The sequence below is a fragment of the Diplotaxodon limnothrissa genome, linkage group LG19 (assembly GCF_057381915.1).
Source record: "Diplotaxodon limnothrissa isolate DT_005_m linkage group LG19, D_limnothrissa_male_GT1.1, whole genome shotgun sequence".
Classification (NCBI taxonomy): domain Eukaryota; kingdom Metazoa; phylum Chordata; class Actinopteri; order Cichliformes; family Cichlidae; genus Diplotaxodon; species Diplotaxodon limnothrissa.
In genome coordinates, this window is record NC_140614.1 from 14451670 (window position 1) to 14472834 (window position 21165).

The window sequence follows — 21165 nt, forward strand, 5'->3', positions numbered from 1 at the left end:
ATTGTGAGCGTCAGGGGTGTCTGAAGATATTCGGGGACAAGCCTCATGTCTTAACTTTGCTTCGTTAAGGAGATATGACGATTCGAATATGCCTCTCATTACAGAAATCCAGCGGTGATTTTGAACAAGCTCTCCATTCACTTTATATGGAGAGTTTTCTGACCTTGTGTTAGTCTGAGGAGATTTGCAAAAATTCTATAAATCCCACAACAATGATGGTGACATTTTCTGAAAGCCAGCAAAAATACCTACGTTTTGATGTATAATTTGTGGAAGTTGAGTGAAAATTGAGCAAGTAGCAGGAAGTTGTTCGGACATGAAGTGAAAATTGCAAAACCTTCAGTGGCACACTGGAAGCCAAGAGCATAGCAACCATAACAACACATGTATTTTGTGAAAAATCACAATTTTGCAACTCAAAACTTTAAGAGGCATAAAAGTAAAACAGTAAAAGATTTGAAAAAGCTGAATCATACCTGAATAGCCCAATAATTTGTGAACATTTTAAAGTTTGAATGGTTGTTCTAGGTGAAAATATGAGGAAGTAGTTAAGTTTCAAAAACAAGCAAAATTTAGCAGAATTTTGGAAGTTTCCCATTCATTTCAATGGGACAAATTAAAGGAAAAAAGTGGAATATTTTAAAAAGTATAATAGTTAAAAATAGCAAAAATCATAGCAGGAAAGAGCAAAAATAGCTGAATAGTTTAAAATTTGAACGGTGAAAATCGGCTGAAAATTGTGGAAGTAGTTTAACGGCGAAAAGTGTACGGAAACACCCGGAATAATAATAATAAAGATAAAGAATAAAGAGAAACAGGAACTCAATAGTGTGGATGCTTAAAGCATCCACACAATAATAAAGAATAAAGAGAAACAGGAACTCAATAGTGTGGATGCTTAAGCATCCACACAATAAAGAGAAACAGGAACTCAATAGTGTGGATGCTTAAAGCATCCACACAATAAAGAATAAAGAGAAACAGGAACTCAATAGTGTGGATGCTTAAAGCATCCACACAAATATGATGCCTGATCGTTCTGATTGTTCAACAGGCAGAGACATAGGCGTCAGATATTTATTTCCATGTTTTTATTGATTTTATCAATAGCAATACAGTTGAAATAATGACAGAACAGAAAATTTCTTGGTTCAAATTATAATGTAATTTAGTTTTAAGAAAGATTTGCCAATGATTATTAGAATTTATTAGAAGTTCTTCATTTTAAAATTCCAGAGTACTATTAAAATATATTAAAAAATAAAGATTACATCATAGTTTTGATTACATATCAGTTAAATTATTTGACATATGGATGAAGCAGAAATTAAACATTTGAACGGTAATTTGAATTAAATTAAACAAATAAATAAAATATTCACCCTCAAGCTACATTTAAAAAAAAATCACTGATTCATGATTATTGATTATTATAAGAATGTGAAAGCTAGGTATGTTTTTAGGCTGGTTGTAGTAGCATTTGTAGTACAGCTGTTAGCAGAGCACCCAGCATCATAGTTGTCTGGGATTTTCCAAGCTCCACTTCCCCATTGGTTAGAGAGGCAGTGGTGGTGCTGTTGGAGCCTGGTGCAGTGGTGGTGCTGTTGGACCCTGGTGCAGTGGTGGTGCTGTTGGAGCCTGGTGCAATGGTGGTGCTGTTGGACCCTGGTGCAGTGGTGGTGCTGTTGGAGCCTGGTGCAATGGTGGTGCTGTTGGACCCTGGTGCAGTGGTGGTGCTGTTGGAGCCTGGTGCAGTGGTGGTGCTGTTGGAGCCTGGAGTTGGGCTGATTCTGTTGCTGATCAGACCCAGATTCAGTGTGTCCAGCTCTGACTGCAGCTGCAGGTTGATCCAGGTCTGAACTACAGTATCATTCTCAAACAGCTTCAGATCAGGTAGGTGCATACCCACGAGGCCTTTAACGTTGCTCACAGTCAAATTCTGTGAATTTTAAATAAATAACAGAAAACAAAATTAGTCTGAAGCTGTTAACACACAAGACAAAGAAGCCAAATATAAATGCCTTCTTTTTAAATATTATCATATTATGTTAAATAAAGAGCATGAGAAATTTGAAAGACTACATATGGTGGTTTATGTTGCCAAAGCACCTAAATCAGGAACTTGGTTGACATTTACATATATCAGCAGCAGTTTAGCTATTTCTTATAAGAACTATTTAAAAAGAAAATCATAGTTTTCAAGGCACAACTCAGACATATAATAAAGTCACAATAAAAATTAGATGTAGGCGGATGTCCAAAAAGTTTTCGTTTCATTTCTTTAACAACTATTCTTACAGCTATAACAGCAGGGTCCAGACTGCTGAAAGTGCTTATGTCCATGCTGATGTTTTGTGTTGACAGTGTTACTATATCCTGCAGAGGTGCTCCACCTATCAAGAAAGGAAATGAAACAGGAAATTAGAAAGCAGTTTTATGAGAAATAGAGAAACAGCTACGCAAACAGACAAAATGTATTCTCACCTAGATAGGGCTTAATCAACTGGTAAATGATACTGGAGCTGGACCGTTGTGAGCTGAAGGAAGTGGTACTGATGCCATACAGGACTTGCTTCTGCTCAGCTGAACATGATGACACATTCAGAGGGCTGGCATTTCTGTCAAGGGGAAAGAAGAAAGAGACATACAGTGTTACGTGTGCATGACCACTCACATTTGGCAATGTTTTTATATCGTTGAGCTGCAATCTGACACCAACCTGATGCTGTCTGGGCTGATGGTCTGCAGTGTACTGGTGTTTAGTGAGCACAGGTTGGAGTCAATAATGGTCAGCTCAGTGCTGCCCAGCGAGTTTCCAGAAGTGCTCAGATACTGAGTGATGATTTTGTTGCTCTAAGCGACATTAAAGAAAAGGTATCATGTAAGAATAATAAGACTATTAAGGATAAAAGTGAAATGAATTCCACCTCTTATACCTTTGCTGCCTCCCAGGGTCCATCTTCAGCTTTCATTAGAGCTGCAAGGGTGTCAATTTTGGTTATGTTCCACTTGGATATATCGTCAAGTGATGCCACACGAGACACTGATCCAAGCAACTGGACATCCTGATCAGGAATCCCTGACGGGAATGCCTGCAACAATAGAGAATGTGTAATGCTATGTGCTAATGTGCTAAATCCCAAATTTGAAACAATATCTCATTTGCAAATTCTGCCATTTAATAATAAGTCCGTCTAACATAATGAATGACATTTTGGCTCTTTTTCAAAATTCCCACACAAAATACCTCATTGAGTTTCTTTAGGATGACAGTCTGGAAACCATTATCAGCCACTTTGTTGCAGATGGAGTTGAGGTTTTCTTTCAGAACGGGAACATCCAGGCAGAGGTCAAACTGCGTGAGATCATAGCCAAAGGGGAAGGCGGAGTCGCTAACTATCACCTGGGTGATGTTGCCCGTGGTACAACCTTAAGAACAATTAGAGATGCAGATGAGAGTGCTGTGCAAGCTACGGTTGCCTTTATATATAAAAGCAAATATAATAATTAAGTCATATAACATTTGAGCATAAAATATGGGTTATTGTGCAAGTCTGTCTAACTTTAAAACCTGACTTCTCTAAGTTCACTGAATCTTTTGCTATCTGTACTCGTACCACTAAAGCAAAGTATTTACATTGTCTATTTATTTAAGTTATACAGTTATACAATTATTAATCTCCCGCTGACTAATTGTTTTTGCTTCAGTTTGAATAGCTGGTGTGAAAACAAATAAGAGCAAGGTCGCACCTGCTCCTCGTTTTGTTGTCCGGCCGCTGATCGCTTGGAACAGCGTCTTGAGCTTGCTTTTCTCTGTGTTTGCTTTCCTCAGTTTGAGCATGAAGGTCTTCAGGAACATTTTCTTTGTTGTCTGTAAAAAACACAAAGGTACCCAAACTGATTTCTAACACAAGTTATTTGAATGAATATTGTTAGACTAGATACTATCAAGCAACGAGAAAAAACATACAGAATCGAACCGGTTCCAGATATTTCTTGTGAAGTAGAGTGGAAGGGGTACGAGGTTCTCCAGTGTTTGCTTGTTCCAGGAAGCGGCATTTCTGAAAATAGAAGAGGATATTTTCTTACAGTGCTAACTTGAAAGAGGTAGTATGGGCTACAAAATTTGGTGGCATGGCTACTAGGTATTATATATACAAAGTCCTCAAAATGAAACTGGCAAGTTTGTGCCAATGAATCAAGGTTTATGACTTCATTTAAAAAAATAAGGTAGGAGTTAAACTTGTATGGTGCAGCTAACTGATAGCTCTACAAAAAATATAACTGAGTTACAGAGTTGTGCTTTTGGTGCAAATTAATCTCTGCATAATAAAATTATTGAAGTTTGCTTATGAATTTCCTATGAGAGCTGTTTGGTTTCTAATTGTTGTCTGCTCAGAGTTCCTTAGCCCAATTTCAAAAGGCCGATGACTTAGCTTGAACTAGCTTAAAGCACAAAACTCCCCACATCTGTAATCAAACGCTTCTGCAGTCTACACCAGCTCTCTATACCGGAAGCCACAAAATGTAACTGTTTTCCTTAGAGGCTAAATCAGAGGATTATGTAATGGATTATATAGTTTAATCTGACTCAAGATACAAGATTAAACTGCAAATCTGTTATATAACTTATCTAACTCCTCTAAGCCTGGAAACTTTATGAAACATTGTTCCCCAGAGTGGTTGAAGGTATAATATCGGCACGGCCAAAACTGTGATTGGCTCATGGCTTCCCCTCAGATGTTCAGATATTCTCCTTTTCAGTAACAAATCAATCACACTGCAAATACGAACACAATTGTCACCATGTTTGATATGTTTGATGTGTGCATGATGCACAACAGCATTAACAACACTACTAGTTGTGTTTTTTAAACTCCTGACAGAATGACTTGTTTTTATCATTGTACCCATATTGTGTTGTTCCAGACAGCAGCAATGTCTCCATGGCTGCCACCTGGCTGGCAGAGAAGTCATTGCAGGCTTTAAGTTTCTCCAGGATGAGAGGATCTGCGTTCTGTATGTAAGACCCATCCAGAGTGCAAGCCATGTTCCCCAAGATCTCTATATTCTCTCTGCTCAGGCTCAAGCCATTTATACCCTGAAAACAGAAAACAGGAAAATGCTGTATTTAAAAAACTGTGCACGCATGCAACCTTATCAGTGTCAGAGTGTAATTCATGCATTTATTACCTTTAGACATATACATGTAAAAAAAACCATCACTCACCAAGCACACAGTGGCTTCACGGAACAGCTGCGAGCCCTTATTCAAGATTTTGGAGGCCACAGAGAAGTCTGCCGCACCCAGTGCAGAAAAGTATGACCTGCAGTTGCCTTTGTTAACATTTTTGCTGCTGTTTTTAGAAAAAAAAGAAAGGTAAAATCAGTAATTATTCTTCACATTAGTGATGCATTTTAAGGTGAGTGCAAGAAAATGCTTGGAGACACCGAATCACCTTAAGTAGAGAAGCATGTCTGATGGATAATCTGTAAAGTTTTGTGAGATTTCTCCACTCAGCAAGTTGAGCATGCAGGTTAGCTGTAGAAAACAGTGTGGGAAAAAAGAGGATTCCTCAGTGATATGCAAGTAAGCTGTTTCTAACACTGAAACTGATGATTCGTGCATTATCCTAACTTTCAAAAGAAAAAGAAATCCTCAACCTGATGATTTATGTTTCTGGTATATTATATCCATATAACATACACATCTTAATTGTTAACTTCATTTTAAGAGTCATAGTAATATTATTAAATTCCTTTCTAACAGATGTTACCTGGGATTCCTTTAACTGCACTTTGGCTCGGCCTGACCGGGGCCTACAGGCCCTGATTAGCTCCTTGGTCCTGAATTGTGTCATTTTCTGGGCAGAAGTGCAAGTGAAGCCTTGCAGCACTGAGGGAGAAAGCCTGCGGGGAGGATTGATGAACACCAGAAAGAAATGATAAATAATCCCCTCTTCAAAATAAACCTACAGGGCCAAATAGTTATATGACTTGTTCACTTACTGCTCAATGTCAAAGTTTGTGTTGTCAAGGACCCCAAAAAAGATGGCAGCCTAAAAGAACAAAAAAAGAACAAAAGTTTCGTATTATTATCTGTAACATCGACTTTAAAAAGTCATTTTTGATTAATAATGCTATTGTGTGTATTTAACAAAATGTTAACCTGATCTGGTGTCCAGGTTTTTCTATTGAGCACGGTGATGTCTGCAGATTGGTCAGAAAACACCAACAGGGATGGTGGGATCTCAACTGCCATAGCATCTGGCACATTCAGCACCACTTGTGATGGATTTGTGTCCAGAGAAATGATCTACCAGGTAGGTAAATGCATTTAGGATTAAATGTAATGAGTGGAGTAATAATATCATGGAATACAGAGTTAATATTGATATCAAAGTAATTCTAATATTTAAATATCATAATGCCAAAGATAAATAAGTTGATGTCCTCCAGATCATAGCATTTACTTTATATTGTCTTGTGGAAGCTAACGTTGTACCTTTTTGACGAAGGTCATTTGGACAACACTTGGGGCTGCCAGCATGTTGGAAACGAAGGTGGTGCTCTTTGAGACGCTGAGTAGCACAGAAGCGCTGGTGTTTTCTATTGCTTCTGAAGGAAGTCCAATAACAAGCGTGCCAAGGGATGCCAGGGAAGATTCGCTGTTGATCTGTTAACACATTTCAAGTTTTTGAAGCCTCATTCTCTAAAGTGGTAAGCATCTTAGAGTTATTTTGTATTTTATAAAACCTTACTGGATTAATATATAACATCGTTAGGCACATGCATTTAAGATCTAACATGGATATCAGGTATATTAAGTGGACCTGAAGGGCGTTACCTGGAAGCCTGAGGCAGTAAGGGTTTGGATGATTATTGAGGCCTGATCCTGGCTCCAGGTACTGATTGAGCCCAGGGTGGACAAAGAAGAGATGAGCACTGATGAGGGAACTGAACTGATCTGGCTGTTACTCAGCCCTGCGCTGGAGCTTCCAAGAGCTGTAAATATCTGTGGTGTAATTGTCTTGATGTTGGATGCCAAAGCAGCAGAAACCTTTCAAATAAAATATCAAAACATGTGTAAACAGGAGTAACTGCAAAGAGAATTATGTCTGATAACATAGTTATTAAGTACCAGAGTTATATTATTAATAAGGGACTAATTTTAACAGAGTTAAAATTAAGATGGCCTTTGCGAGAGAGCATACTGTTCAGAGTTCAGGTTTTTTTGTTAACATTTAGCTCAAAACCAGCATTTACAACAATGAGATTTATGGTTGGTTTTTGCTAGAAACAATTCAACTCTGTTTGTTTTTAGGGCTGGTACCTCAGGGTCCTGGGTGCCATTGCAGAAAGTCTTCAGATTGTCTAAGATAACCATGGTTTCAGCTTCAGTCATAGTAGTATATGCCAAAGGTGGCACCGCAGAAGAGCACAGGAAAAAGCCTGGGAGACTGAATGAAAACAGATTTTTAACTACAAATACAGAATGACTACCACTGAACTGCTAAATTATATGCGGTGTATGGTTCACATAACACAGTTTGCTGTTTTTATCAGGCTGGTAATACTTACTTGACCGGCTTGAAGTTCGGATTGAATGCAAAAAGCTGTGTGACATAGTAGTTGGTTACATTTGCTGGGATTGCGTTATTGTTGAAGAGTTCCAGGTTGGCTTGGTTCTTCAAGAACACTTGAAACTTTAAAAATTAAGAAACAAAACAGGTCGATAATACTGATTTCTGTTAACCATGTTAACATTCCCACCAAAATCACGGACTTTGTATTTTGCTTTATTAACTGTGCATATGTGATCTCTGGAAATACCTGAGCGGTGGAGACAAAGGTGGTGAGGTCATCCAGAGTGATAAATGTCACAAAGTTCCCGATGTTACTGACAAACCAGGCAGTAGAGTTCAGTTCTGCATCACTGGCATTGTAGCATCTGGCTCCAGAACCTGTGGAACCAAGAAAAGCAGAACACACAGACAATAAATAACTTGTTAAGCGATCTCCCCTTATACGAATCGACATCAGTTTTGGCATTACGTGGCTCAAAATTTAAGACCACCTACTCTTTTCACTCAGCAAGCACACTGACTTCAGATGAGCCAGAAAAGACAAACAGATGCGTGTTATGTGCACTTTATATTTGGTAAGGTCCACGCATGTTACACCACCTGTTTCGTCCCAGTAAGTTAGCACATACATGTTTCTTCTCTGTCTGGCAGTTGCTATTATCCTTTGGGGCTGTGTGGAACATGTATGCCTACACATATCCGCTAATGCAATAAGTATGTAAGGAAGGAAGGTGTTTAATATGGTATATAGATCAAAATGTTGAAGCAGATTCAAACCAGGAGGAAACATGACTGCAGTAATCATTCCACATAAACTGTAAACCCCCTCTTAGAAGTAGATTCTGATCTTTTTCCACAAATGTAAATTGTTGCAGCTAGGTGCATTTTACAAACTCTTTGTGAATAGTCGGGCAGTATATTTTTAAAATAATTTTTACCCATTTCATATAATTTGAAAAAAAAAAAAGACAAGCAGACATAGTTTTTAAATTCCTTGAATTCCACACACAGATGTATACATACACAGTGCTTTTACAACACTTTTGATCATTAATAAATCTTACCAGCACTCAAGTAGGTCTTGATGGTGGTATAAACGTACTGCTGTTCAAACTCAGAGCTGTTGTATGCGAAGTTATTTCCCATCACATAGACCCTGTTGAAAGGAAAATGATGAAAAACGTGGTCATCATGTAATTAATTCACTTATCTTGAGACACAATGAAAAAGAGACTTACAGTTTCTGGAAGGCAAAACATGAGGCGTTCTGCACTTCGTCGGGGCTGATGAGGCTCTTGATGAGGAATCTAAGATAGTTCCTCAGTCGTAGGTCAAACCATAAATTAGCCTCAGCTCTGCTCCTGCTATTCAGCGCAGAAGGCCAAATACAGGGGAGGATCACCTTCTTTACATTGTCTTGAACATCCTCCTAGGGTATAACACATACGTTTTCACATGTAATGACAAACTGAAGTATAACTGTCAATTTAAGTGACAAGCAGTATTCTTGCTTGAATACTGCTAAGGTCAGTATACATTTTCTGTGAAGCCAATAATGTTGTATGTAAAACGTAGACAGTATTTAAGGGACATACAGTCTCAAGGAAGGCAGAAGTGTTGTTGTAGTTGTTGAAGATGACACAGATGTCAGTACTGTTACCAATCACATTGGGCTGACTAAGGAACTGGCCAAGCTCTGAGGTGCTGATGGTATCCAGAAGCTGGAGAAAGATTAAAAAACAAAACAGAATACATAACTTAATATATTATATTAGTGCACAGGTGTGTGCTATTTTATTTCCTTATTTATCTATTTTTTACCTCTGATTTGCGCATTGGTGGCAGAAGTGACACTAACGTGGACAAATCTGGAAAACCAAAGCTGAGGAAAGTGTTCCTCAGATAGACATAGAAGCTTCCACCACCGTAACACTTGAGTGGTGGTGGACCTGTTTTTAACACAAAGGAAATCACTTTTTAAACTAACATTGATTTGGTTACACATGTCACATCTGAAGAACAAACAAGTGAAAACAAAACAGTAACTTATGTCACAGATGTTTTTCATTATTAGCTTTTGAGTTAACAAACCTTGAAGGAAGACAATGATGTTTTTGTAGATCTCGCTTTGGGTGCTGCTGCTGAGTGTTGTGGTCAATGTGTCCAGCAATGCAAACCTAAATTCAGACAAATTGGAAAAAAACAATTATAGAAATATCGATCAAACGCCACTTCATTTGATCTAGAATCCTCCACATAACATTTACCCCAAGGTGTTGTTGATCACAGCAAATATACAGCAATTTCTAAAACTGAGTGTACAAATTCTTACATCTCTTGGCTGCTGTTACAACTCCTTTTTATCCCGATGCTGAATAAGGGTGTCACCAGGCTGGAAGAGAGGTTGGTCAGGAGAGGACTCAGGCGAACTCTGAGCCATAGCAGGAAGTCTCCATCACTGACAGTTGGAGATGACAGATTCCCTCTGTTGAAAACTGCTTCAAGGAATGCAGACTTCACTTCCTGTGAGTAGTTAGCTGAGTGGACCTGGGGTGAAATTACATAGCATGAGTAAAATGCTTACAAGAAAGTAAAAAGTATTTGAATTTGAACCATAATCCAGCTGTTAGTTTTGAAACACAGCTGAATTTTAATAACCTGTTTTTCCCCATTGTGTTATCCAGAATTACTTTTTTAACTTTCAACGTCTGGCTTAGAACTGTTTACAAGTCAAAAGCTTAAACTGCAGCTTACAACCAAAAGATGGTGTGGAAACGCTGCACAGAAGAAATGGCATCAGTTTTTTTTTTAAACTAAAACAACCTGTTTTGATATCTGAACAGCACTGTCTGACAGAAATGATCATAACCTTTTAACACAGAGTTGTGATATATACATTTCAAAGATTATATGTCAGGACCACAGAAACAAACAACCTTCTCCTTAACTTCCTTGATGGTCGTGCCAAGCCTGTCTTTCTGAGAGTGGTTTCACAACAGTTAATCACATATTCACAATTAATTCCTAAACCAAAGCAAGTATGTGTGTTGCCTAAACTACAAATATAAACTAAAGATACAAAGGCACACTGATGCCTACACTAACCATAAAGCAGCAGACGGAAATAACTACTTACTCTAACAATTGTGAACAAATGTAAAGCCTAGCTGCCCAAACCTAAGCCCCGCCCCCCAAAAAACAAACCAACCAAAAACACTTCCCTGAGGCTGCAATGAATGGATGAATGAATGAATGGATGACAAAACAAATAAATAAATAAATAAAACGTTGCCTTAACCTATCTAAACCCAGATTGAAAGTCAAAACTAGCTATCTAAACGAACTGCCAAGAAAGGTAAGAATTAGAGATGGCTGAGAGGTCAAATGTACTGCAACTTAAGAGAGCAATAACAAATAGACACAAGCCACAAAAGCACAAAAAAGACAATAAAAGAAAATTAAAACACAAAATACGTTAAAGCACAAGAGAAATTTCTCAAAAACAACAGAAGTGTTTTGGGGGAGACTTTAAGGTGACAGAACAACTGCGGAAGTGAAAGAAAACAAAACAAAAAACTGGGAACTAAAAAGAAGAGGAGGATTCTTCACTATTGCGAGGGAGAAAAACATGTAAGGAAATCTGTGTTTTGATCGCATGAGTCATATACTACTGCAGATTAGTAATGCGCGAATCAAGAACGAATCGTTCTATACTCGAGAATCACTTTACTGACTCGTGAATCATGATTCACAAGCCCAACTGACTCACTGACTCATCCCTGTTGCTGTTAGCAAACTAATTTCATTAGTAGAAATATATCTAGCTTTTAATTAAAATTGTGTGGAAAAAAACAACAGCCAAAAACATTTCTGCTCTGAACTGGAAGAAAAAACCCTGGGTAGAAAGCTCACATCAAGACAATAGCTCATTGGTTCACCGTAGCATCGCTCTGCTAACATGCTAACAGCACATTTGAGTTACTCACCCCCTCCCTTCCTGCGCTGAATCGTAGCATGAACGAATCACTCAGGACTCACTCACCCTCTCCCTCCTGTGCTGAATCTTAGCATGAACGAATCACTCACTCACTCACCCCCTCCCTCCTGGCTCACAGCTTCTTCTTCTTGGTTGGCAACCAATGTTATGGAGCATTACCGCCCCCTGGCACACAGCTCAGAGGACATTTAGATGAGAAAATATATATTTGACACATTTGAGGAAAATACTAATAAAATAAAATAAAAATGAATAAAATAAATGTTCCCTTTAGATATCTTTTTTTTGCTCTATAAAAATAGTTGTTTTTCTTTTTCAATCACTCATCTTAGCAGTAGGATTTACATGAAAAGAGAAACAAATTAAGTTTGAGTGAAAATGTACATGTTTTAATGTACAGGGCTGTTTCGAGGTGACCGACTGGGAAACACTCTGTGAGCCTCACGCCGAGGACATCAATGGGCTTACTGAGTGTATCACAGGCTACATAACTTTCTGCACCGACTCCATTGTTCCAGCTCAGACTGTTCATTGTTACCCAAATAACAAGCCGTGGGTGACTAAGGACATCAAAGCCCTCCTCAACAACAAGAAGAGGGCTTTCAGAGGGGGCAACAAAGAGGAGGTGAGGAAGATCCAGGTGTTACTAAAGGACAAGATCAGAGAGGCTAAGGACAATTACAGGAGGAAGCTGGAGTGGAAACTCCAGCAGAACAGCATGAGAGAGATGTGGAGGGGCATGAAGACCATCACTGGATTCAGGCCAACCAACAGCAGGGGAGCTGAGGGAGGTGAGAATAGAGCCGACGAGTTGAATCTGTTTTTCAATAGATTCGACACCACAGTGTCTGCTCCCACCCCCACAACCTCACCTGCAGTCAGCCTGGAATCCAGAGCCACACCACTGTGCCAGCCTCTCTCTTCACATGTTGCCTCCTGTGAGATTCCTGACACCCCTCCCCCACCCATCACCTTCACTCAATACCAGGTTGAGATGCAAATGAGGAGACTTCACTCAGGCAAGTCTGCTGGACCAGACGGAGTGAGTCCCCTTGTCCTCAAGACCTGTGCCCCCCAGCTGTGTGGAGTCTTTCATAAACTGTTTATGCTGAGTCTGAGTCTGCAGAGGGTCCCGGTGATGTGGAGGACATCATGCCTCGTCCCTGTACCAAAGACGCCTCGTCCCAGTGGCCCCCAGGATTACAGGCCCGTGGCACTGACCTCCCACATCATGAAGACCCTGGAAAGGCTCATCCTGGACCAGCTGCGACCCATAGTAAGACCACATCTGGATCCCCTTCAGTTCGCTTATCAGCCTCGTCTCGGAACAGAGGACGCCATCATCTACCTGCTCAATCGTGTCTACACCCATCTGGACCAGCCGGCGAGCACTGTGAGGGTCATGTTTTTTGACTTTTCCAGTGCTTTCAACACCATCAGGCCGACCCTCCTGGGTGATAAGTTAGCAGCGATGCAGGTGGATGATTCTCTGGTGTCCTGGATTGTTGATTACCTGACAGGAAGACCACAATATGTACGTCTCCCACAGTGTGTGTCTGACAAGGTGATTAGCAACACAGGGGCACCACAGGGGACTGTCCTCTCCCCCTTCCTCTTCACCCTCTACACCACAGACTTCAGCCACTGCACAGAGACCTGCCATCTTCAGAAGTTTTCTGATGACTCTGCGGTGGTTGGATGCATCAGCAGGGATGATGAGACAGAGTACCGGGCTGTGGTCGACTCCTTTGTCACGTGGTGTGAGCAGAATCATCTGCAGCTCAACGTGGCAAAGACCAAGGAACTGATCGTGGACTTCAGGAAGACCAGGAAACACTTGACCCCTGTTTCAATCCAGGGGGTCAGTGTTGACATTGTGGAGGACTATAAATACCTTGGAGTACACATTGACAATAAACTGGACTGGGCTAAAAACACCACAGCACTTTACAGGAAGGGCCAGAGTCGTCTCTATTTTTTGAGGCGACTGAGGTCCTTCAACATCTGCCAGAAAATGCTGAGGATTTTCTATGAGTCTGTTGTGGCCAGTGCGATCCTCTATGCTGTTGCATGCTGGGGGAGCAGGCTGAGGGTCGCAGATGCCAACAGACTTAATAAACTGATCCGTAAGGCCAGCAATGTTGTGGGGATGGAGCTGGACTCCCTCAAGGTGGTGTCGGAGAGGCGGATGCTGTCCAAGATAAAGACAATGTTGGATAACACCTCCCACCCACTCCATGACATGTTGGTCAGTCACAGGAGCTCGTTCAGTGAGAGACTGAGATTACCGAAAAGCACCACTGAACGACACAGGAAATCATTCCTGCCTGTGGCCATCTCCCTGTACAACGCATCCACTTAACACACTGTTTGCTGCTACAGCTACACATGTTTCTTTTCCAACTATTTATTTATAAGTGACTTATGTATGTATGTATGTATATATATGTATATATTGTACTATTCTTAGTTAGCGTATTGTCTGTCTTGTATTAATGTTGGTTTAAAATGGAGCACTTTAACAAAAAATAATTTCCCCCAGGGATCAATAAAGTATTCTGATTCTGATTCTGATTTTGCACTCTCTGGTCAACTGACTCAGTGACTCAATGACTCAAAAAACTCGATTCACTTTGGTGAGTAACTCATTCAAACTCGATTCAGTAAAAAGAATCGAATTTACCATCACTACTGCAGATACATATTTGATATTAGCTGTTTCTGCTTAGATTGGTCGTGTCCAAATTCATGGGCTGCATCCTCCTGAGGACGCATTTGTAGACCGATTACGACACAGCGACGCACCGAAGGCTGTCCAAATTCGTAGAATCCTCCGAATGCAGCCAACAAGTGTGACCTCCTTTTCCCCGAATTTGACGGATGGGTCGGGTGTTTCCTTCGTGGCCCACCATATCCCAGAATTCATAGCGTGGCCCAGCCAAACTCCAGTTTCCGGCAATGGCGGCTACTAAGTTTTAAAATTACTCCTATTAATCTTTATGGGTCACAAAATAAACTTTTAACATATTTTCAGGCGAGAATGTGGGTGTGTAAACTTCAAATATCTGCTCGATTTATCAAGATATCGCATATTTGCAAAAGTGCTTTGATGTTTTTAGAGACGTCTGTTACCCACCAGCTCGATAGCTAGCCGAGAGCTCGAGGGTCACTGAAGCCGCTGAGAACGGCACAACTCCCGGCACATCATTTTCAGATCACTGCAGACTTTCGCTACTCAGGTTAAACGTAATATATAAGTCACTTAGACAACCTAAAAATTTTATTGTTTGGCTTTTTTCAGTGTTTTATTTGTTCGTGAGTCAATCGGTTTGGCTGAGATTAAAGTTATTAGATTAGATTAGATAAAATAAAACTTTATTAATCCCCCGGGTGGGTTCCTCCTTAGTTTTCACACAGCTGAATAAACGTCAAACAGAAAACTGACTAAACAGAAGTGTGAGATGGTCGAGAATTTACACCAGTGTCCTGTTATATTTTAGATAGCAAGGAGCAGATGGCCAAGTTTATTAAACTCCACCGAGACAGCGGTGACGCTAATCAGAAGGCTAGACCGTCCAATTTCACAGCTGTTTACTTCCGGCCTACCCGACCTTCTGAGGACCTGGCCCACGTAGACCGCGAACGCCGGGTCCTCAGGAGGATGCAGCCCATGAATATGGACACGACTATTGTCAGTTCCACAACTGTTCCGTCACTTTATTCTGTCCCCAAAAACACTTACCTTGTGTTACCTTTAAGTCATTTATGTTACCATGTATAGGTAAGCTAACTGTTTTAATAGTAGGCGTTTGCTAGCCACTATTAAAAGCAAGTGTCCATTAAAAAAGCTAATGGTTTGAAATTACTTCCAGTAATAATGCAGTAACAAAGTGTCACAGCAGTATAGAGATTGAAAATGTGGCGTCATTCAGGGGTAAAACCGCAAAGGATTCTGGGAACTCGTGGCAAGAGGTACTAGCGCACGCAGGCTTTCAATTGAAATTACATTACACAGCGATAAAAAGAAACACAAAAAATTGCAAGAAGCTGTTGTATTATTAACTGCAATAGCCGGTCGCATGACAGCCACGGGAAGCCGACGGGTAAAGAGATCGGTTGTTATCGGATTATGTCGTTGAAGAGAAATTGTTCAAGCCATGTTTCCGAAGTAACAAAGAGCCAACGTATGGCCTGGATTGCAGCCATTCGAAGACCAAATATAACGTCCCAGAACACTCCAGCTCACATGTTAGTCTGCTCCAAGCATTTCCACAAAGGTAAGTGTTTTGTTGTAGTTAATACGTCATTTTTCATAACATCATTCGTGATATAGGTTACAAGCAAGTCTGGTGCTAAACAGAAATTGTCGCGCTATGCTCCTTTGTTTATTGTGCATAAATAGTGAATTGTCCTGACACAATATTGTGTTTCGCTTGTTATTACCATGGTACATTGACAAAAACATATACTTTTATTCACAGGGTAAAAAAGGTTTTTTTGTATCACTAATTGCCCAGTACGATTACAGCATACAATATTATTGTCACTGCTACATTTCTGTAATGCGAACCAGAAATTATTTCCAATACTAATTAATTACTAATGAGCTTAAAGGTCCTATTAATAAACATTTAACGAATGTGTATTTATGAAGACGATTTGTGAGACTGGTAAACTTATGATATGTACGATGGTCTTTCGTTCTACACGGTGCATTTCAAGGTCCTGTACCCATCCGTCGGTAAACTGTACCTGTTACTAAACTTCATGAGTGTATGCACTCACTCCAAGAACCGTATAATTATATATATGATCGTGGTGAAGGTTGGGCAGCACGCTAACGTATTTTGTCCATTCTGTGTGCTCGTAAGGGTCTTACCCTTTCACTCCTTTGATTTTTTCCTCGTATCTTTTCTTTGACTTTTTATCAAGTCTGTCTTTGTACGGACCGGCATTGTTCTCCTTCGTTTTGTACATAACTTTTTTGGGGGGCAAAGAAAAAGCAAGAAGGTATTGGAACCGGAGAATGAACGTTTTGCGGTGTTGCAAATGCTTACGTTTGATGCATTGCTTTGATTGTTTTGCCACGAGTACCCGGCATGCAATGCGCGAAAGTCACATGGTCTGTCAATCTTTATAGTAAGTAAGTATACCTTTCAGCATGACTATACAGCAATAGTCATGTCACTGGCAGTTTTTAATTTTCAGTTTCTATACAATTTCAGCATTAACCTGAAAAAATGCAGCTTTTCTATTGAGTTTAGTGTAGTTTATTTCCTGGGGGAAATTCCCCAGCTTTATTCATAAAACTAAGAAAACTATGATGATTACCTTAATAGCTGGTGAGACTTCATCAAAGAAAGCGCCAAAGTCAAAAGGATTGATGACTGCCATGACGTTCATAACATCTTCCTTGCTCTTTAGCTGGGAAGGAGTTGCTGCAAGGTTGACCACCTGACTAAAAGTGAGCAGATCTGCTATATTCACCTGGAAGATACAACCAGCAATTCAGTAAGAAAACAAAAACAAGTTGGCATATGCCTACATTTGTTTTCTTCAAATCACTGTGAGGGACACTATATGTTTTTCACTTATTTACCTTTAACCCTCTAAGGTTAATTCATCATAGGGGGTAACCCCACTCTATTATTGCTGCACACCCAAAACATTTTTTTGGACGTAAAATATTCTAGAATGTTGTTTTACTGTTCTCAGGGAGGACAGGAACTAAAATTTATGGCTTACCATGGAGATGTTGAAGTCTTTGAGGTCAGAGTATGATGTATATTGGACAAATGGACCCAGATTTGCTTTAACCCATTGGGCATCACTCTCATTTTGTTGCCTGCAAGCTAAGGCATGCAGACAAAAGTTAGGATGTGCTCAATTTAGCAAGGTTTTTGACTGGTAGAGATGAAAGAATTTAAGTTTTTTGTCTGAGTGCTTTTCAAGACATTTCACTCTGGAAAGCACATAACGCACCCTATGTCTGCCCTACCTGGCTCATTGATGGCATTTTCAGCATTTCTTAGATAGCCCAGCAGACCATGTGTGATCTCTTGCCGTCTGTACAGTGGCATCTCCTGGATAACTGAAGCCAACCCACTCACACTGCAACAGTTGAAAGAAAACGTTCTCATGCTGTTCTTTGTCAGTATTGTCATTTTCATTTGCAACAAAATCTTGATTGCTCCAAGAAAACTACTCACATGACTTGGTAATTCATGCAGCTGATGTTTGTGGTTGTGTTTATGAGCATTTCTGGAGTAAAACTGGCAAGGATAGGAATCAGTTTCACATGGAACCAAAGTTCATAGTCGTTTGTCGTGAAAGTGGAGAAATGTGGACTGATGATGATGAAGGTCGTATTCATGATCCGATCTCTCACAACAGGCTGGAAGTGTGGGGTCTGTCATATTAAAGTGGAAAAAGACATAAGCAAAGGTGAGATTGCATGTTGGAAGTACACCCATACAACATGGTACAAAGGCTGTAACCATTTGTTTTCTATGATACAATAGCCAACAATGGATGTAGCGGTTGAGACCGATGTCTTATTCTGTGTTTACTTCTAGAATCAAATATCCGCATTGTCCTCCTTCACCCTTTTAGGAGGCTAGCCTACCTGTCCATTGGCTGTCAGCTGTGTCAGGAATTCATCCACATTTTTTAGAACATTGCCCTCTTCAAGTTTTTCAAACACAAGATCAATAAAATCTGTGTTATTTGAGGCTCCAGAGCTCAGTAGCAGCTGTGCCACCTCAGAGGGATTGAGCGTTGACAACAATCCAGCCTACAACAGGGAATCAACATATTATCAGACAACAGTAATGACCAATGCTGTGGGTAAAGGATTAGAGTTTGCAACCAAAGAAAGTGTGCTCTATGATTTTCTTGTATTTTTGATATGGCAAAATAAACTCCTGTGTTTGTCTTCTTAAGTCTACAATTTTGTTTTCCTGTTCTTAAGGGAGGACTAGAAGTGCAATGTAGGGCTTACCGTAGAGATGTTGAAGTCTTTGAGGTCAGAGTATGATGTATATTGGACGAATGGACCCAGATTTGCTTTAACCCATTGGGCATCACTCTCATTTTGTTGCCTGCAAGCTAAGGCATGCAGACAAAAGTTAGGATGTGCCAAATTTAGGAAGGTTTTTGACAGGTAGACATGAAAGAATATGTGGGCAAGTTTTTTGTCTGAGTGCTTTTCAAGACATTTCACACTGGAAAGCACATAATGCACCCTATGTCTGCCCTACCTGTCTCATTGATGGCATTTTCAGCATTTCTTAGGTAGCCCAGCAGACCATGTGTGATCTCTTGCCGTCTGTACAGTGGCATCTCCTGGATAACTGAAGCCAACCCACTCACACTGCAACAGTTGAAAGAAAACGTTCTCATGCTGTTCTTTGTCAGTATTGTCATTTTCATTTGCAACAAAATCTTGATTGCTCCAAGAAAACTACTCACATGACTTGGTAATTCATGCAGCTGATGTTTGTGGTTGTGTTTATGAGCATTTCTGGAGTAAAACTGGCAAGGATAGGAATCAGTTTCACATGGAACCAAAGTTCATAGTCGTTTGTCGTGAAAGTGGAGAAATGTGGACTGATGACGATGAAGGTCGTATTCATGATCCGATCTCTCACAACAGGCTGGAAGTGTGGGGTCTGTCATATTAAAGTGGAAAAAGACATAACCAAAGGTGAGATTGCATGTTGGAAGTACACCCATACAACATGGTACAAAGGCTGTAACCATTTGTTTTCTAAGATACAATAGCCAACAATGGATGTAGCGGTTGAGACCGATGTCTTATTCTGTGTTTACTTCTAGAATCAAATATCCGCATTGTCCTCCTTCACCCTTTTAGGAGGCTAGCCTACCTGTCCATTGGCTGTCAGCTGTGTCAGGAATTCATCCACATTTTTTAGAGCGTTGCCCTGTTCAAGTTGTTTAAACACAAGATCAATAAAATCTGTGTTATTTGAGGCTCCAGAGCTCAGTAGCAGCTGTGCCACCTCAGAGGGATTGAGCGTTGACAACAATCCAGCCTACAACAGGGAATCAACATAATATCAGACAGCAGTAATGACCAATGCTATGGGTAAATGAATAGAGTTTGCAACCAAAGAAAGTGTGCTCTATGATTTGCTTGTATTTTTGATATGGCAAAATAAACTCCTGTGTTTGTTTTCTTAAGTCTACAATTTTGTTTTCCTGTTCTTAAGGGAGGACTAGAAGTGCAATGTAGGGCTTACCGTAGAGATGTTGAAGTCTTTGAGGTCAGAGTATGATGTATATTGGACGAATGGACCCAGATTTGCTTTAACCCATTGGGCATCACTCTCATTTTGTTGCCTGCAAGCTAAGGCATGCAGACAAAAGTTAGGATGTGCTCAATTTAGCAAGGTTTGTGACTGGTAGACATGAAAGAATTTAAGTTTTTTGTGTGAGTGCTTTTCAAGACATTTCACACTGGAAAGCACATAATGCACCCTATGTCTGCTCTACCTGGCTCATTGATGGCATTTTCAGCATTTCTTAGGTAGCCCAGCAGACCATGTGTGATCTCTTGCCGTCTGTACAGTGGCATCTCCTGGATAACTGAAGCCAACCCACTCACACTGCAACAGTTGAAAGAAAACGTTCTCATGCTGTTCTTTGTCTCTATTGTCATTTTCATTTGCAACAAAATCTTGATTGCTCCAAGAAAACTACTCACATGACTTGGTAGTTCATGCAGCTGATGTTTGTGGTTGTGTTTATGAGCATTTCTGGAGTAAAACTGGCAAGGATAGGAATCAGTTTCACATGGAACCAAAGTTCATAGTCGTTTGTCGTGAAAGTGGAGAAATGTGGACTGATGACGATGAAGGTCGCATTCATGATCCGATCTCTCACAACAGGCTGGAAAATTGGCATCTGTGAAATTGAGGTGGAAAAGAAGCTAAGCAATACAGAGACTGCATGTTGTAAATGTACTCATACAACATGTCACAAAGGTTGCAAACAAGTCTTCTCTATGATAGACTCCTTGAAGAGTTGTGTAGCAGTTTAGCAAATGTCTTATTCTGTCTTATCCTGCTGGAATAAAACACCAGGATTGTCCTCCTTCACCCTTTTAGAAGCCTAGCATACCTGTCCATTGGCTGTCAGTTGTGTGAGGAATCCATCCACATTTTCTAGAGCGTTGCCCTCTTGCAGTCGCTCAAACACACGATCAATCAAATCTGTGTTATTGGAGGCTCCCAAACTCAGTACCAGCTGTGCCACCTGAGAAGGACTGAGGACTGACAACAATTCAGCCTACAAAAGAGAACCAGCATAATATCAGACAGCAGTCATGGAAATGTTCTGGGTAAAAGAATTCCGTTTACAGGAAGATGTACATCTGCAGTTGGCACTCACAGCGGACAAATTAGGATTGAAGGCTTCCAAGTCCTGCACAGTTGCAAAATCAGAGAAGTCGCCAAGGTTTGCCTTTAGCCACGCTTGGCTCCCCGTGATAGATGAGACACAGCCAGGATCTGCAGAAAAAGCAAGAAAGTTATTGACAGGGTAATATACCACATGTTGTCA

General features: G+C 40.3%; 1 protein-coding gene across 1 annotated transcript in view; it reads right to left on the reverse strand.

The window, feature by feature from the left end:
* Positions 1–1459: 1459 nt before the first annotated feature.
* Positions 1460–21165, reverse strand: part of LOC146611913 (uncharacterized) — a 61691-nt gene continuing 41985 nt past the window's right edge. Inside the window, exons 158-196 of the mRNA XM_085343574.1 lie at positions 20995–21113; positions 20725–20892; positions 20309–20508; positions 20098–20210; positions 19845–19951; positions 19470–19637; positions 19054–19253; positions 18843–18955; positions 18584–18690; positions 18209–18376; positions 17793–17992; positions 17582–17694; positions 17329–17435; positions 16915–17070; positions 9919–10133; positions 9678–9763; positions 9408–9535; positions 9182–9307; positions 8825–9015; positions 8651–8742; positions 7834–7964; positions 7582–7706; positions 7334–7460; positions 6848–7060; positions 6506–6676; positions 6170–6316; positions 6010–6059; positions 5778–5910; positions 5460–5542; positions 5231–5357; positions 4911–5101; positions 3971–4061; positions 3751–3871; positions 3239–3429; positions 2937–3092; positions 2720–2853; positions 2485–2618; positions 2299–2393; positions 1460–1939 (exon numbers count right to left, since the gene is read on the reverse strand). Of these exons, the coding sequence (XP_085199700.1) occupies positions 1460–1939; positions 2299–2393; positions 2485–2618; positions 2720–2853; positions 2937–3092; positions 3239–3429; positions 3751–3871; positions 3971–4061; positions 4911–5101; positions 5231–5357; positions 5460–5542; positions 5778–5910; positions 6010–6059; positions 6170–6316; positions 6506–6676; positions 6848–7060; positions 7334–7460; positions 7582–7706; positions 7834–7964; positions 8651–8742; positions 8825–9015; positions 9182–9307; positions 9408–9535; positions 9678–9763; positions 9919–10133; positions 16915–17070; positions 17329–17435; positions 17582–17694; positions 17793–17992; positions 18209–18376; positions 18584–18690; positions 18843–18955; positions 19054–19253; positions 19470–19637; positions 19845–19951; positions 20098–20210; positions 20309–20508; positions 20725–20892; positions 20995–21113 (5777 nt within the window). The remainder of the gene's footprint in view (positions 1940–2298; positions 2394–2484; positions 2619–2719; positions 2854–2936; positions 3093–3238; positions 3430–3750; positions 3872–3970; positions 4062–4910; positions 5102–5230; positions 5358–5459; positions 5543–5777; positions 5911–6009; positions 6060–6169; positions 6317–6505; positions 6677–6847; positions 7061–7333; positions 7461–7581; positions 7707–7833; positions 7965–8650; positions 8743–8824; positions 9016–9181; positions 9308–9407; positions 9536–9677; positions 9764–9918; positions 10134–16914; positions 17071–17328; positions 17436–17581; positions 17695–17792; positions 17993–18208; positions 18377–18583; positions 18691–18842; positions 18956–19053; positions 19254–19469; positions 19638–19844; positions 19952–20097; positions 20211–20308; positions 20509–20724; positions 20893–20994; positions 21114–21165) is intronic.